Source organism: Zophobas morio, unplaced genomic scaffold, assembly GCF_036711695.1.
Source record: "Zophobas morio isolate AGI-343-1 ecotype UQ-CSIRO unplaced genomic scaffold, CSIRO_AGI_Zmor_V1 ptg000008l, whole genome shotgun sequence".
Classification (NCBI taxonomy): domain Eukaryota; kingdom Metazoa; phylum Arthropoda; class Insecta; order Coleoptera; family Tenebrionidae; genus Zophobas; species Zophobas morio.
Window position 1 is genome coordinate 12,756,260 of NW_026972113.1, and position 17,425 is coordinate 12,773,684.

Sequence of the window (17,425 nt, forward strand, 5' to 3'; positions counted from 1 at the left end):
AATTGAAAATCGTGAAATTAAAAAATGGAAAAATTGAATAATAAATAATTTGAGAAATGCCAAAACCAAAATTTCGAAAAATTGAAACATGAAACAAAAACTGAAGAATGGGAAAACTGAAAAATCCCAAAACTGAAACATCCAAAAACTGAGAAATTGAAAAATTGAGAAATCGAAACCTTAAAAAATTGAAAAATTGTAAAATCAAAAACCTGAAAAATTGAAAAAGTAAACAAAAATTCAGAAGTCAAAAAACGTCGGAAAGTTGAGAAATCGAAAAATTGAAAAATTGAGAAATTTTAAAATCGAAAAACTGAAAAATAATCTGAAAAATCCCAAAACTGAAATTTCGAAAAATTGAAAAATGAAAGAAAAACTGAAGAATGGAAAAACTGAAAAATCTCAATATCTAAAAACTGAGAAATTAAAAACTGCAAAACCGAGAAATCAAAGTCAAAAAAGTGAAGTGAAGAAGAGAAAAATTGAAAATCGTGAAATTAAAAAATGGAAAAATTGAATAATAAATAATCAGAAATGCCAAAACTGCAATTTCGAAAAATTGAAACATGAAACAAAAACTGAAGAATGGGAAAACTGAAAAATCCCAAAACTAAAACATCCAAAAACTGAGAAATTGAAAAATTGAGAAATCGAAAAATCGAAACCTTAAAAAATTGAAAAATTGTAAAATCAAAAACCTGAAAAATATAGAAATTGAAGAATGAAAAAACTGAAAATCGAAAAAATTTAAAAATTGAGAAATTGAAAAACCAAAAAAGTGAAGTCAAAAAATTGAAAATTCGAAAAACTGAAGAATGGGAAAACTGAAAAATCCCAAAACTGAAACATCCAAAAACTGAGAAATTGAAAAATTGGGAAATCGAAACCTTAAAAAATTGAAAAATTGTAAAATCAAAAACCTGAAAAATTGAAAAAGGAAACAAAAATTCAGAAGTCAAAAAACGTCGGAAAGTTGAGAAATCGAAAAATTGAAAAATTGAGAAATTTTAAAATCGAAAAACTGAAAAATAATCTGAAAAATCCCAAAACTGAAATTTCGAAAAATTGAAAAATGAAAGAAAAACTGAAGAATGGAAAAACTGAAAAATCCCAAAACTGAGAAATTAAAAAATTGCAAAACTGAGAAATCAAAGTCAAAAAAGTGAAGTGAAGAAGAGAAAATTTGAAAATCGTGAAATTAAAAAATGGAAAAATTGAATAATAAATAATCAGAAATGCCAAAACTGCAATTTCGAAAAATTGAAACATGAAACAAAAACTGAAGAATGGGAAAACTGAAAAATCCCAAAACTAAAGCATCCAAAAACTGAGAAATTGAAAAATTGAGAAATCGAAAAATCGAAACCTTAAAAAATTGAAAAATTGTAAAATCAAAAACCTGAAAAATAGAAAAATTGAAGAATGAAAAAACTGAAAATCGAAAAAATTTAAAAATTGAGAAATTGAAAAACCAAAAAAGTGAAGTCGAAAAATTGAAAATTCGAAAAACTGAAAAATCGAAAAATTGAAGAACAGAAAAATCTAATCAGTCGAAAGTCAATAAATGGGAAAATCAAAACACTGATTAATTGAAAAATCGAAAAATTGAAGAATTGAAGAATAGGAAAATCTAAACAGTCGAAAGTCGAAAAATGGGAAAATCAAAACATTGATTAATTGAAAAATCGAAAAATTGAGAATTTAGAAACGTCAAAAATTGAAAAACTGAAAAATCGCCATTTTAAAAATCGTAAAATTGACGAGTAAAATTAAAAAACAAAACTGAAACATCGGAAAATTGATAATTAGGGTAATTGAAATATTGAGAAATTGTAAAATCGAAAAATGAAAGAAAAACTGAAGAATGGAAAAATCGAAAAATTTCAAAACTGAAATATCTAAAAACAAAAATTAAAAAATTGAGTAATCAAAAAGTCAAAAAATTAAAACCATAAAAAATTGAAAAATTCAGAAATCAAAAACCTAAACAATTGAAAAATTGAAGAATTGGGAAATAAAAAATGAGAGTTTATAAAAGTCAAATTTGAAAAATTGCAAAACCCAAATATTTAAAAATCGTAAAATTGAAACATCCAAAAATTGAAAAATTGAAAAACTGAAAAATCAAAAACCTAAAAAATTGAAAAATTGGGGAATCTAAGAAATGAAAAATCGAAACAGTTTACAAAAGTCAAATTTGAAAAATTACCAAAACGAAATATTTCAAAATCGTAAAATTGAAGAGGAAAAAATTGAAAATCGTGAAATTGAAAAATTGAGAAATTGCGAAATCGAAAAATTGACTAATAAATAAACTGAAAAAGCCCAAAACGGAAATTTCGAAAAATTAAAAATCTAAAAAATTGAAAAATTAAGAATTCGAAAATCAAAAAAGTGAAGTCGAAAAATCGAAACCCTAAAAAAATCGAAAAATTGAAAATTCGAAAACCTGAAAAATCGAAAAATTGAAGAACAGGAAAATCTAAACAGTCGAAAGTCAATTAATTGAAAAATCGAAAAATTGAGAATTTAGAAAAGTCAAAAATTGAAAAATCAAAAACCTAAAAAATCGAAAAATTGAAGAATTGAAGAACAGGAAAATCTAAATAGTCGAAAGTCGAGAATGAGAAAATAAAAACATTGATTAATTGAACAATCGAAAAATTGAGAATTTAGAAACGTCAAAAATTGAAAAACTGAAAAATCGCCATTTTAAAAATCGTAAAATTGAAGAGAAAACCTTAAAAAACATAAAACTGAAACTTCGGAAAATTGAGAAATCGAGAAATCGAAGTCATAAAATCGAAAAATCGAAAAATTGAGAAACCGAAATAGGCCAAAATCGAAAACGAAAAAGTTAATACGTAGTTGAAAAATTGGAAAATCCAAAAATCTAAAAGCGGAAAAATGGAAATACGGAGACACGGAAATATAATGTAGTATATGATAAAAATCGTAAAATTGACGAGTAAAATTTAAAAAACAAAACAAACATCGGAAAATTGATAATTCGGGAAATTGACAAATTGAGAAATTGTAAAATCGAAAAATGAAAGAAACACTGAAGAACGGAAAAATTGAAAAATTTCAAAACTAAAATATCTAAACACAAAAATTAAATAAACAAGTAATCAAAAAGTCAAAAAACCAAAACCATAAAAAATTGAAAAACTGAAAAATCGAAAAATTGAAAGTTTATAAAAGTCAAAATTGAAAAATTGAAAAGATCAAATGTTTAAAAAATGGTAAAATTAAAGAGGAGAAAAATTGAAAATCGTGAAATTGAAAAATTGAGAAATTGAAAAATCGAAAAATTGACTAATAAATAAACTGAGAAATCCCAAAACCGAAATGTCGAAAAATTGAGAATCTAAAAAATTGAGAATTCGAAAAATCAAAAAAGTGAAATCGAAAAATCGAAATCTTAAAAAACAGAAAAATTGAAAACTCAAAAACCTGAAAAATCGAAAAATTGGAGAATAATAAAATCGAAACAGTCAAAACTGGGAAAATCAAAATATCGATTTATTGAAAAATGGAAAAACTGAAAAAACGTACAACTGAAAAATTGTAAAATCGAAAAATTGGATAATAATAAATAATCTGAAAAATCCCAAAACTGAAATTTCGTAAAATTGAAAAATTAAAGAAAAACTGAAGAATGGAAAAACTGAAAACTCTCAAGAATGAAATATCTAAAAACTGAGAAATTAAAAAATTGAAAACTGAAAAATCAAAAACCAAAAAAAAAAATGAAAAATTGGAGAGAAGAAATGAAGAATCGATAAACTAAGTTCATGAAAGTCAAATTTGAAGAATTACAAAAACCAAATATTTAAAAATCGTAAAATTGAAAATCGTGAAATTGAAAAATTGAGAAATTGTGAAATCGAAAAATTGACTAATAAACTGAAAAAGCCCAAAACGGAAATTTCGAAAAATTGAGAATATAAAAAATTGAAAAATTGAGAATCCGAAAAATCAAAAATGTGAAGTTGAAAAATCGAAACCCTAAAAAAAATCGAAAAATTGAAAATTCGAAAACCTGAAAAATCAAAAAATTGAAGAACAGGAAAATTTAAACAGTCGAAAGTCGAAAAATGGGAAAACCAAAACATTGATTAATTGAAAAATCGAAAAATTGAGAATTTAGAAACGTCGAATATTGAAAAACTGAAAAATCGCCATTTTAAAAATCGTAAAATTGACGAGTACAATTTAAAAAACAAAACTGAAACATCGGAAAATTGATAATTCGAGAAATTGATAAGTTGAGAAATTGTAAAATCGAAAAATGAAAGAAAAACTGAAGAACAGAAAAATCGAAAAATTTCAAAACTGAAATATCTAAAAACAAAAATTAAAAAATTGAGTAATCAAAAAGTCAAAAAAGTGAAGTCAAAAAATCAAAACCTTAAAAAATTGAAAAAGTGAAAAATCAAAAACCTAAAAAAATGAAAAATTGACGAATCGAAGAAATGAAAAATCGAAACATTCAGAGTTTACAAAAGGCAAATTTGAAAAATTACCAAAACCAAATATTTCAAAATCGTAAAATTGAAGAGGAAAATTGAAAATCGTGAATTTGAAAAATTGAGAAATTGTGAAATCGAAAAATTGACTAATAAATAAACTGAAAAATCCCAAAACCAAAATTTCGAAAAATTGAGAATCTAAAAAATTGAAAAATTGAGAATTCGAAAAATCAAAACAGTCGAAAGTCAATAAATGGGAAAATTAAAATATCGATTTATTGAAAAATCCAAAAATTGAGAATTTAGAAATGTCAAAAATTGAAAAATTGAAAAAAACGTAAAACTGAAACATCGAAAAATTGAGAAATCGAAAGATTGAAAATCGAGAAATTCAGAAACGATAGAAAAACTCAAGAATGGAAAAACTGAAAAAACTCAAAACTGAAAAATTAACAAATTGAAAAACTGACAAATCAAAAAGTCAAAAAGTGAAGTGGAAAAATCAAAACCTTCAAAAATCGGAAAACTGAAAAATCAAAACCCTAAAAAATTGAAAAATTGACGAATCGAAGAAATGAAAAATCGAAACAATGAGAATTTACAAAAGTCAAATTTGAAAAATTACCAAAACCAAATATTTCAAAATCGTAAAACTGAAGAGGAGAAAAATTGAAAATTGTGAAATTGAAAAATTATAAAATCGAAAAATTGACTAATAAATAAACTAAAAAATCCCAAAACCGAAATTTCGAAAAACTGAGAATCTAAAAAATTGAAAAATTGAGAATTCGAAAAATTAAAAAAGTGAAGTCGAAAAATCGAAACCTTAAAAAATAGAAAAATCAAAACAGTCGAAAGTCAATAAATGGGAAAATCAAAACATCGATTTATTGAAAAATCCAAAAATTGAGAATTTAGAAATCTCAAAAATTGAAAAATTGAAAAAAACGTAAAACTGAAACATCGAAAAATTGAGAAATCGAAAGATTGAAAATCGAGAAATTCAGAAACGATAGAAAAACTCAAGAATGGAAAAACTGAAAAAACTCAAAACTGAAAAATTAACAAATTGAAAAACTGACAAATCAAAAAGTCAAAAAGTGAAGTGGAAAAATCAAAAGTCTTAAAAAATTGAACAACTGAGAAATCAAAAACCTAAAAAATTGAAAAATTGAGAAATAAAAAATCGAAAAATTGAGTTTATAAAAGTCAAAAACCTAAAAAATTGAAAAACTGAAGATTCGAAACATCCAAATCTTGACAAATTGGGAAATCAAAACATTAAAAAATCGAAAAATTTAAAAGTCGAAAATTTGAAAAAAACGAAACAAAATTGAAAAACAGGGAATCTAAAACCAGGAAGTCGAAAAATCGAAAGATTAATAGAAATAATAATTCGAAAACTTAAAAATTGAAATATTGAAGAACTGAAATGAAAAATCGAGAAATCGAAAAATTTTAAATTTTAAAAATTGAAAAATCTAAAATTTAAAAATCGAAAAAGTAAAAAAATCGACACATCGAAAAATCCAGAAGTCAAAAATCCAAAAGACGGAAAATTGAGAAATTGTAAAATCGAAAAATTGAATAATAAATGATCTGACAAAATCCTAAAATTGAAATTTCGAAGAATTTAAAAATGAAAAAAAAATTGACGAATGGAAAAACTGAAAAATCGAAATCTTAAAAAATAGAAAAATCAAAACAGTCGAAAGTCAATAAATGGGAAAATCAAAACATCGATTTATTGAAAAATCCAAAAATTGAGAATTTAGAAATGTCAAAAATTGAAAAATTGAAAAAAACGTAAAACTGAAACATCGGAAAATTGAGAAAACGAAAGACTGAAAATCGAGAAATTCAGAAACGATAGAAAAACTCAAGAATGGAAAAACTGAAAAATCTCAAAACTGAAAAACTAATACATGAAAAATTGAGAAATCAAAAAGTCAAAAAGTGGAGTGGAATAATCAAAACCTTAAAAAATTGAAAAATTGAGAAATCAAAAACCTAAAAAATTGAAAAACTGAAGAATCGAAACATCCAAATCTTGACAAATTGGGAAATCAAAACAAAACAAAATCGAAAAATTTAAAAGTCGAAAATTTGAAAAAAACGAAAAATAAAATTGAAAAACAGGAAATCTAAAACCGGGAAGTCGAAAAATCGAAAGATTAATCGAAATAATAATAATTCGAAAACTTGAAAAATTGAAATATTGAAGAACTGAAATGAAAAATCGAGAAATCGAAAAACTTTAAATTTTAAAAATTGAAAAATTAAAATATCAAAAAATTGAAAAATCTAAAATTTAAAAATCAAAAAAGTGAAAAAATTGACACATCGAAAAATCCAGAAGTCAAAAATCCAAAAGTCGGAAAATTGAGAAATCGAGAAATTGTAAAATCAAAACTGGGAAAATCAAACATCGATTAATTGAAAAATCGAAAAATTGAGAATTTAGAAACGTCAAAAATTGAAAAATAAAAGAAAAACTGAAGAACGGAAAAATCGAAAAATTTCAAAACTGAAATATCTAAAAACAAAAATTAAAAAATTGAGTAATTAAAAAGTCAAAAAAGTGAAGCCAAAAAATCAAAACCTTCAAAAATCGGAAAACTGAAAAATCAAAATCCTAAAAAATTGAAAAATTGACGAATCGAAAAAATGAAAAATCGAAACAATGAGAATTTACAAGAGTCAAATTTGAAAAATTACCAAACCAAATATTTCAAAATCGTAAAATTGAAGAGGAGAAAAATTGAAAATCGTGAAATTGAAAAATTATAAAATCGAAAAATTGACTAATAAATAAACTAAAAAATCCCAAAACCGAAATTTCGAAAAATTGAGAATCTAAAAAATTGAAAAATTGAGAATTCGAAAAATCAAAAAGTGAAGTCGAAAAATCGAAACCTTAAAAAATAGAAAAATCAAAACAGTCGAAAGTCAATAAATGGGAAAATTAAAACATCGATTTATTGAAAATTCCAAAAATTGAGAATTTAGAAATGTCAAAAATTGAAAAATTATAAAATCAAAAACCTGAAAAATCGAAAAATTGAAGAATGAAAAAACTGAAAATCTAAAAAATTTAAAAATTGAGAAATTGAAAAACCAAAAAAGTGAAGTCGAAAAATTGAAACCCTAAAAAAAATCGAAAAATTGAAAATTCGAAAACCTGAAAAATCGAAAAATTGAAGAATTGAAGTACAGGAAAATCTAAACAGTCGAAAGTCAAGAAATGGGAAAATCAGAACATCGATTAATTGAAAAATGGAAAAATTGAGAATTTAGAAACGTCAAAAATTGAAAAACTGAAAAATCGCCATTTTAAAAATCGTAAAATTGAAGAGAAATCGTAAAGTTGAAAAATAAAAGAAAAACTGAAGAACGGAAAAATCGAAAAATTTCAAAACTGAAATATCTAAAAACAAAAATTAAAAAATCGAGTAATCAAAAAGTCAAAAAAGTGAAGTCAAAAAATCAAAACCTTCAAAAATCGGAAAATTGAAAAATCAAAACCCTAAAAAATTGAAAAATTGACGAATCGAAAAAATGAAAAATCGAAACAATGAGAATTTACAAGAGTCAAATTTAAAAAATTACCAAATCAAATATTTCACAATCGTAAAATTGAAGAAGAGAAAAATTGAAAAATTATAAAATCGAAAAATTGACTAATAAATAAACTAAAAAATCCTAAAACCAAAATTTCGAAAAATTGAGAATCTAAAAAATTGAAAAACTGAGAATTCAAAAAATTAAAAAAGTGAAGTCGAAAAATCGGAACCTTAAAAAATAGAGAAATCAAAACAGTCGAAAGTCAAGAAAAACATCGATTTATTGAAAAATCCAAAAATTGATAATTTAGAAATGTCAAAAATTGAAAAATTGAAACAAACGTAAAACCTAAAAAATTGAAAAATTGAAGAATCGAAACATCCAAATCTTGACAAATTGGGAAATCAAAACATTAAAAAATCGAATTTAAAAGTCGAAAATTTGAAAAAAACGAAAAATAAAATTGAAAAACAGGAAATCTAAAACCGGTAAGTCGAAAAATCGAAAGATTAATCGAAATAATAATAAATCGAAAACTTGAAAAATTGAAATATTGAAGAACTGAAATGAAAAATCGAGAAATCGAAAAATTTCAAAGTTTAAAAATTGAAAAATAAAAATATCAAAAAATTGAAAAATTGGAGAATAATAAAATCGAAACAGTCGAAAGTAAAAAAAAAAATGGGAAAATCAAAACATCGATTTATGGAAAAATGGAAAAACTGAAAAATTGTAAAATCGAAAAATTGGGTAATAATAAATAATCTGAAAAATCCTAAAACTGAAATTTCGAAAAATTGAAAAACGAAAGAAAAATTGAAGAATGCAGAACCTGAAAAATCTCACAACTGAAATATCCAAAAACTGAGAAATTAAAAATTGAGAAAACAAAAAAAAGCCAAAAAAGTAAAAAATCGAAAAATTGCAAAGCGGCGTAGCGCAAAAAACATGGAAATTAGCGGAATTATTTTTCTGAGACCTGAAAACCTGAAAATTGGAAAATTCGAGGGTTTTTGGTGCATTTTTACATATTGTATTTATAAACAATGTTATTTTGAATGGCGAGTGTAAACTTCCTCCCTGAATGCGCTCTGGTCTGTACATCAAACAAGTTTTCAGGCGAAATTTGTAAGAAACACAAACGAAATAAAAAAAAAATTACGCAATTTAGCTTTTATATTACTTTATTTTCGTCATTTGCGGGCGTAAACTATTGACTGTCAAAATTCCAACTGAATCTTTTATAAGACTTTTGAAGAATGTTACTAATATTTCCTTTTATGTTTTAAAAAGTTAATTATTCTTTCAGTTTCACCTGTTTTGTGCCTGTGGTTTCACCCTTGAAGAACAACATGATTTTTTTAATATTTATTAATTTATTTTTACACACTGTTTTCAACTTTTTCTCATCAAGAATCATCACACAAATTCTTGGCAATGAACGCACTTGTGTAAAAAAAACGTGCTTTTAGCACCAACCACTTTTACTCCTTGCGATGAAAAACCCCACTCACGTTCACTTTAACCCCAACTGGAACGTCATCTGGTAACTGTGAAACTACTGCCTGAAAAAACCGATAAATACATGAAACACACAAAATTATGCTTTACCGTCGCTTTTTTATCAAGACAGGTCATAAACCCAACACTCATGGTCTGGGTAGTGTGGGCCCACAGAACCGAAATGTCGCCAGTCTGATTATCTACATGTAACACCAAAGCCCCACAGAGCTTATTCGAGACACTCTGCAAATATCGAGAATCTAATTCACATTGTCACTTCCACCAACCAAATCATCTCACTTAGAAATCTTTGAGTAATAGAATCACTCAAGGCTTTGGTTGGACACGAGCAATTTTTGATATCTTCACTGATAGTTTGGGCTAAATGGGTCCTGACTAGGTGCTCCCCACACCCTGAGGTACACACAGCCACCGGGTTTTCCGCTTCTTTATTAAAACTGTCAGCCCACACCCCAGATGCATAAATAGCAGCTTGGCCTACTCTTCCCGGTCGCTTTAGAAGTATCCCCCCTACAAAACACCATCATTGGTGACCTACACACTTCACTCATTACCAGAACTGCACCCAGCTGCCACATCTCCATTTTTATCCAAACAAACAGCCCCCACTGTGTCCAACAACTCGGCACTTTTCTCAGCCTCCAGTTTCTTTTTATATTTGACAAACTGCGACCACGCCTTTGGACTAATCAACGACTTTTGGTTGACAGTCTTCACGCGAGACGCTCTGGCCTGCTCCAGAGCCCCCTTTCCCACAAGCAACGACGGCGGAATTAAACCCAGGGGCAACGGGGTTAACTGCTTCACACAAATGTCGTACGCCAAATGTATGGGGTTTTTGACGTTTCTGACGGCACCGCAGCCCCCGTAAATCAGTGTGCGCCCGTCCATGACTGAAGCGTCTCCTTCCACACGTCCGTCCATAGTTAAATTGGAGCCGTAGCCGCAATTCGTTAGGGGGTCGTTTTCCAGGACTGCGATAACGACTTTAACGGCATCAAGCGCACTTCCGCCGTTCAGTAGCACTTCGACGCCTTTTTTGCAGGCTTTTTTCGATAGTTTGTTGTATTTGGCGTAGTGAGAGCTGCTGTGGCTGCCAGCCCCTGAAAATGGAAAACTAGAGGCTGAAAAACCGCTTTTTTGAATTTACCACAATGAACTGCTATTATTCCGGTCATTTTCTTTGGTTCTGTAGCAATGTTTTTGAGGTTATAGTTATAACAGAGAACATAGAGAAGCGTCATAGTTTAAATTAAATGACGGTTGAGGACTCCTCGACTTATGTTGGCAACAGTGTTTGTTATGTTGACACTAGATTTACCAGAATATTACGAATTACAGTTCGTCGTCTGAGAACTTGTTTGATCTACAGACCAGAGCGCACTCAGGCCAATGTCGACTCTAAGCGTTCGGAAACGATTTGATTCATAAGCCATGATCCGTGATCTGTTACACATTCTAACCGAAACTCAGTTTGTCGAAATTTTAGTTTGGAGACTTTTCACTTTACTCCTATTTACTATTCAATTTTTGGATTTTACAATTTCTCAATTTTTAAATTTCTTGGTTTTCAGTTTTTTTCTTCAATTTTACGATTTTTAAATATTTCGATTTTTCAATTTTTGACTTTTATAAACTCTTTATTTGTCGATTTTTCAATGAATTGATTTTTCAAGTTTCTTGGTTTTTCAATTTTTCTATTTTTTCAGGTTTAGATTTTTCAACTTCATTTTTTTGATTTTTCCATTTCTCAATTTTTTAATTTTGGGATTTTTCAGTTTTTCGTTTCGTCAGTTTTTCTTTCATTTTTCAGTTTTTCGATATTTCAGTTTTGGGATTTTTCAATGTTTCTGTTCTTCGACTTTTCCATTTTTGACTTCTGGATTTTTCGATTTGTCGACTTTTTACTTTTTCGATTTTTAAATTTTAGATTTCTTGGTTTTTAGGTATTTTAATTTTTCGATTTCTCGATTTTTCATTTCAGCTCTTCCATATTTCAATTGTTCAAATGTTTCGATTTCTTAATCTTTCGATTTTTCGATTTTTAAATTTTAAATTGTTCAGTTTTTGATATTTTAATTTTTCAATACTTAAAATTTTAGATTTTTCGAATTCTCGATTTTTCATTTCAGTTCTTCGATATTTCAGTTTTTCAAGTTTTCGAATTTTTTAAATGTTTTGATTTCTTAATTTATCGATTTTTCGACTTCCCTGTTTTAGATTTTCTGTTTTTCAACTGCCGTTTTTTAAAATTTTCGATTTTTCAAATTTGACATTTATAAACTGTCAATTTTTCGATTTTTCAATTAATCGATGTTTTGATTTTCCCATTTCTTACTTTCGAGGGTTTTGATGGTCCTGTTCTTCAATTCTTTAATTTTTCGATTTTTCAGGTTTTTGATTTTTCATTTTTCAGTTTTTTTAAGGTTTAGATTTTTCGACTTCCCTTTTTGCATTTTTCGATTGCTTAATTTTTCGACTTTTAAGGTCTCAGTTTTTGGATATTTCAGTTTTCAGATTTTTCAGTTTTTCTTTCATTTTTCAGTTTTTCGATATTTTCAGTTTTGGGATTTTTCAATATTTCGAAATTTCGATTCTTCGACTTTTCGAATTTTTGGCTTCTGGAGTTTTCGATGTGTCGATTTTTTTACTTTTTCGATTTTTCAATTTTTCGGATGCTTAATCTTTCGATTTTTCGACTTCCCTGTTTTAGATTTTCTGTTTTTCAATTGCCGTTTTTTCAAATTTTGGATTTTTCATTTTTTCAAATTTGACATTTTGACTGTCAATTTTTCGAATTTTCAATTAATCGATGTTTTAATGTTCCCATTTCTTGACTTTCGAGGGTTTCGATTTTCCTGTTCTTCAATTCTTTAATTTTTCGATTTTTCAAGTTTTTGATTTTTCATTTTTAGTTTTTTTAAGGTTTCGATTTTTCGACTTCACTTTTTGGATTTTTCAACTTTTTGGGTTCTCAGTTTTTGCATATTTCAGTTTTACTCTTTCGATTTTTAAATTTTATCGACAAATTGAGAAATCGAAAAGTCGAGAACTGGAAGTCGGATAATCGAAAATTTGGAAAATTGAAAAATGGAAAAACGATAACACGAAAATTCAAAACATTTAATTGAAAAACTGAAAAATCGAACCACCGAAAAGTAAAAAATTGAAAAATGGAATAATAAAAAATTGATTAATTGAGAAATTAGGAAATCGTAAAAATGAACATTTAGAAACGTTATAAACCGAAAAATTGAAAAATCGAGAAATGCAAAAGTTGTCAAAATTAAAATATGTATTAAAAAATTGAGAAATCGAAAACTCGAAAAATCGAGAAATCTAAAAATCCAAAATTTTGAAAAATTTTAAAAGTAGAAAAACCGGATCGTCAAGAAATCAAAACATTAAAAAATTGTAAAAACGAAAAATTGAAACACCAAAAAACTGAAAAATCAAAAATTTAAAAATCCGCTACATTGAAAAATATATCGGAGAACTGAAAAATCGACAAATCGATAAATCCAAATGTCTAAAATTAAAAATTGAAACATCAAAAAAATGGAAAATCGAATAACCGAATAGCCGAAAAGTAGAAAAATCGAAAATTTGAGAAATCGGAATAGGTCAAAACTGAAAAAATAGAAAAATTGAAGAATCGAAAAATCGAGAAATTGATCCCATTGAAACACCGAAAAATTTGTTTTAAAAATCGAAAAATAGAGAAACCGAAAAATGCAATGTCTTCATAATTGAAAAATTAAAATTTGGAAAAACTGAAAGTTGAAAAATTTAAAATTTTAAAATCCAAAAACTAAAAAAACGAAAAAATAAAAACCGAGAAATCGAAAAGTCGAAAAATCGAAAAACTGAAGAATCGAAATATTGAAAAATGCCGAAACTAAAAGACCGAAAAATTGAGAAATCGAAACGTCTTAAAGTGGAAGCCGAATAATAATAATGGAAAATTTGAAAAATCGAAAATTGAAAAACGAAAACCCGGAACTTGAATTCAAACACTGAAAAGTCAAAAAATTTAGAAATGGGAAATTCAAAAAATCGATTCGATTTTTGACTCCTGGAATTTTTCGATGTGTCGATTTTTTTACTTTTTCGATTTTTAAATTTTAGATTTTCTAATTCTTAAAATTTTAGATTTTTCGATTTCTCCATTTTTCATTTCAGAATTTTTCAAACTTTTATAAACTCTTAATTTTTCGATTTTTCAATTAATCGATGTTTCGATTTTCACATTTCTTGACCTTCGAGTGTTTCGATTTTCCGATTCTTCAATTCCTTAATTTTTTGATTTTTCAGGTTTTTGATTTTTCAATTTTTCGATTTTTTAAGGTTTCTATTTTTCAACTTCACTTTTTTGATTTATTTTTCGATTTTTCTTTATATATCTTTTTACTTTTTCGATTTTTCAATTTAGGGATTTTTAAATTTTAGATTTTTCGATTTATGTTTAATTTTTCAATATTTCTTAACCTTTCGATTTTTCGACTTCCTGGTTTTAGATATTCTGTTTTTCAATTTTTCGATTTGTTAATTTTCCATTCCAGATTTATCGAGATCTGATTATTCATGTTTTCGATTTATCATTTTTTCAATTTTTTGTGTTGGCCTATTTCGGTTTCTCAGTTTTTCCAGTTTTCCATTTTTCGTTTTTTGATTTTTCCGCTTTTCCAATTTTTCAACTTTTAACTTTTTGTTTGTCGATTTATCTCTTCTCAATTTTTCGAATTTTTAATTTTTTTGATTTCTCTATTTATCGAGATTTGGATTTTTCGATATTTTGATTGTCAATTTCTCAATTTATAATTTGTTCAATTTTTAACTTTTCGATTTTTCGATTTTGGCCTACTTCGGTTTCCAAATTGTTCGACTTTTCGACTCCACGATTTCTTGATCTTTTGATTTTTCGATTTTTCAGTTATCCGATTTTTTAAATTTGGCAGTTTCGATTTCTCGATTTTTCGTTATTCGGTTTTTAAATTTTAGATTTTTGAATTTTACATTTTTTCGATTTTCAGTTCTTCGATATTTCGATTTTTCAATGTTTCGGTTTTACGATTTTTTAGGGTTTCGATTTTTCGATTATTAGATTTCTCGATTTTTCGTATTTTCGATTATTTTGATTTTTTTTTTTTCTCACTGTGAATATCATTTCCCGCAGAAATTATAGTCCTAACCAACCAAATCGCTTCTGAACGCTTAGAGTCGACATTGGCCTGAGCGCGCTCTGGTCTGTAGATCAAACAAGTTCTCAGGCGACGAGTCGTAGTGAAACAAGTTTTACACTAACTATTTAAATTTGGCGCTTGCCTTTGACCACGGTTGTAGAATAGATAGGTTTGTACACTAATGGCTTGGGATGGCGACGCTTCTTTTCGATCCCTATATCCATGGAAAGGACACATACAGCTAGCGCCTCTACCTTGTCGAGCGGAAATCATTCTAGTTATTTTGGGGATTTTCGTTTACATTGCTTTATGAACAATACAAAATTTGTAAATGACATTTGATCGGAGTCGATAAGTACGATTTCTTTTATTAATTACATCGGTTATAGACAGATGCCTATAGAGTTCTGTGTCCCTAAAACGTCAAAAACCAGGCGACGCGATCGGCAATTGGCGTCGCTTACCAGGGATATGCAAATGTATGCTAGTGTATCAACCTATCTATTCTACAACCGTGCCTTTGACGGTTGAGGACTCCAATGTCAATAAGGGTGGTTTTGCAAAATCAGCCTGTATGTCGCATCTATATTAATCTATGGTTATAACTGCAGGGTTTTTGTTTTAGGGATATTTAATGTGTCAACAATGTCAACAATGTCAAAGACGGCAAAAAGTAGAGGTTATAAAAGTGTACTTTAATAATTAAGTCCATTGTAGTTATAATTTAGTTGTAAATAAGTGTATTTCAGCGACTTTACGCAGCAACCCCCCCATTTAACACCCCACGACGTTTCAAATCGATAAATACCGGACACGGTTTCTAGTCATAACCTCACTTATTATGTCATAAGGGGGACCACCAACAACCACAATGCTTAAATTGACTCAAACCATCATAACTAACTTACGAAGCAACAACAAGACCCTCCTCACTTACAAGTTATTTAAATCCACGGTGGCTGAAGCCAGCGAAATCCGTCCCGACGAGATTAAGAACATCAAAACTGGTAACAGAATGGTGGCGGCGGCTTTCGCCTCGTTGAAACCCATTTCGAAGCTGGAGGCGGAAATCAGCACCCCCGTTACAGACGAGAAAATCACTAAAGCCACAAACGTCAACGAACTATTGGCCATTTCGGAAGGAAGCGGGATTTCGCGCAGGCACGCACTGAAGGTGGTGTCAACCCTAGCTGAATGGTCATCCTCTGGCAAAGTCAAAGTTTCTGACTTCGAGAACGACAGTCGCTTTGTGAAGTTGTGCCGGATTTTGAGCAAGGGGGCCAAAATTAATAGGAATATAGCGTCGCGGAGCGAGGATTTGTCGACGATACTCATGGTGACGGCGGACGATGAAGCCGCTCGGTTGATTTCAGGGCTGAATTTGGGGCAGATGGTCAAGGTCAATTAATGTTACAACTAAGGGGCCACTACTAACCGAATTCTTCCAGGTGATGACCACGCTTACGGTGAAAAAGCGACGTTCAGTGCTGCTTCTGAGGACTCTAGCTTACAATATTACAGCCAGTGGGGAGCAACTAGACTTGAAACAAAGCGCTGATTTGTTGTACAGCATGTGCCACTTGAATTTTATCGACGAGAATTTGCTATCCAAAATTTGTACTGATGTCACGTTTGAACTAAAAAAAGATATTGAGAAGAGCGCCGTAATCGGGTCCATTGTCACCAGTTTGGGGCTCCTGAAGTACAAAAATTGCGGTTCGTGGTTATTTTTTGTCTACGCTAATTCTAATTGTTTTTTAATTATTCTAGAAATTTTGGACGCTTTGTCTGACTGGATTTTAAACAACTATAGCCTTTGTAGGCCCCAGGATGTCTTCAGTTTGTTTATCACTCTAGCAACGGTTAATTATTTACCGAATAATTCTGACGAACTTTTCAAAGTTTTGTTGCCACAGTTGTCGCTTTCAGAGGCTAGAAAGCCCCCAGTTTGGTTGAACTACGTTTGGGCTTTGGTGGTTTTCAATCAGGCGTCGCCCTCGCACTTGTCTAGCGTTCTGGCGCCGGATTTCGTGAGCAAGTTCGAGGGTGCTGCGCCCTCGAAAACCGCCGGGAAGTTGAAGCTTTTGAACATTAATGCGAGCGCTAAATTAATGAAAAACTACGAAGGGGATTTGTTGTCACCCTTGTCTGATATTCACGACGTGAGTGTGACTAAGTCTAAGGAGAAAACGAAAATGGCAGACTCTGTGGTGGACACTTTGAAAAATTTGATCAACCTAGAGGATCACCTTCACGTCAACGTGAACACCGGGTTTGGGTGCTCCATCGGTATGAATTAATTTTTTTTTGGTTGCATAAAAATACACTTGTTTTCAGACGCTGAGTGCCTACTTGACAAAAAATGCAACCCCCTGCCTTATAACAAGGGTTACGAAAACAGAGGCGAGACTTTCCGAATCGCGATTCTAGCGTTCGATTATCATGACATGTGTATAGGGAAAGTGGAGCCGAGTGGGGTGAACGCGCTGGCGTGCCGACTCCTCCAATCCCAGAACTACAAAGTCGTGACGATTCCCTACACCGAATTTAAAGTATCCGATAAGCTAGTTCACCGAGTCCAGTATCTAGAAACGAAATTAAAAAATGTGGTGAAATAATTGTAAAGATAGCCGATTAAATAAATTAATTTTACGTGGGGGTTTCTTATATAACGACCTG

General features: G+C 29.1%; 2 protein-coding genes across 4 annotated transcripts; one reads left to right on the top strand and one right to left on the bottom strand.

Annotated features, from left to right (window-relative positions):
• Positions 1 to 9,216: 9,216 nt before the first annotated feature.
• LOC135124879 (threonine aspartase 1-like) lies at positions 9,217 to 10,822 on the bottom strand. Of its 3 annotated transcripts, XR_010279837.1 has the most exons (6): positions 10,714 to 10,822; positions 10,118 to 10,666; positions 9,843 to 10,073; positions 9,651 to 9,802; positions 9,430 to 9,604; positions 9,217 to 9,378 (listed from the first exon to the last, which is right to left on the bottom strand). XR_010279837.1 is itself a non-coding variant. In XM_064050100.1 (5 exons), the coding sequence occupies exons 1-5, from the start codon at positions 10,805 to 10,807 to the stop codon at positions 9,524 to 9,526; spliced, it is 1,107 nt and encodes a 368-aa protein (XP_063906170.1). In that variant the 5' UTR covers positions 10,808 to 10,822; the 3' UTR covers positions 9,395 to 9,523. The 3 variants fall into 3 exon arrangements, 2 of the variants coding, with proteins under 2 accessions (XP_063906170.1, XP_063906171.1); XM_064050100.1 differs by lacking the exon at positions 9,217 to 9,378 and having other exon boundaries at positions 9,395 to 9,604; XM_064050101.1 differs by lacking the exons at positions 9,217 to 9,378; positions 9,430 to 9,604 and having other exon boundaries at positions 9,676 to 9,785.
• A 4,560-nt stretch (positions 10,823 to 15,382) lies between these two features.
• Positions 15,383 to 17,402, top strand: LOC135125381 (FAST kinase domain-containing protein 4). The gene is made up of 4 exons (XM_064050921.1): positions 15,383 to 16,145; positions 16,195 to 16,462; positions 16,517 to 17,035; positions 17,084 to 17,402. Exons 1-4 carry the CDS (start codon positions 15,618 to 15,620, stop codon positions 17,362 to 17,364), a joined length of 1,596 nt encoding a protein of 531 aa, XP_063906991.1. The 5' UTR covers positions 15,383 to 15,617; the 3' UTR covers positions 17,365 to 17,402.
• Positions 17,403 to 17,425: the final 23 nt, after the last annotated feature.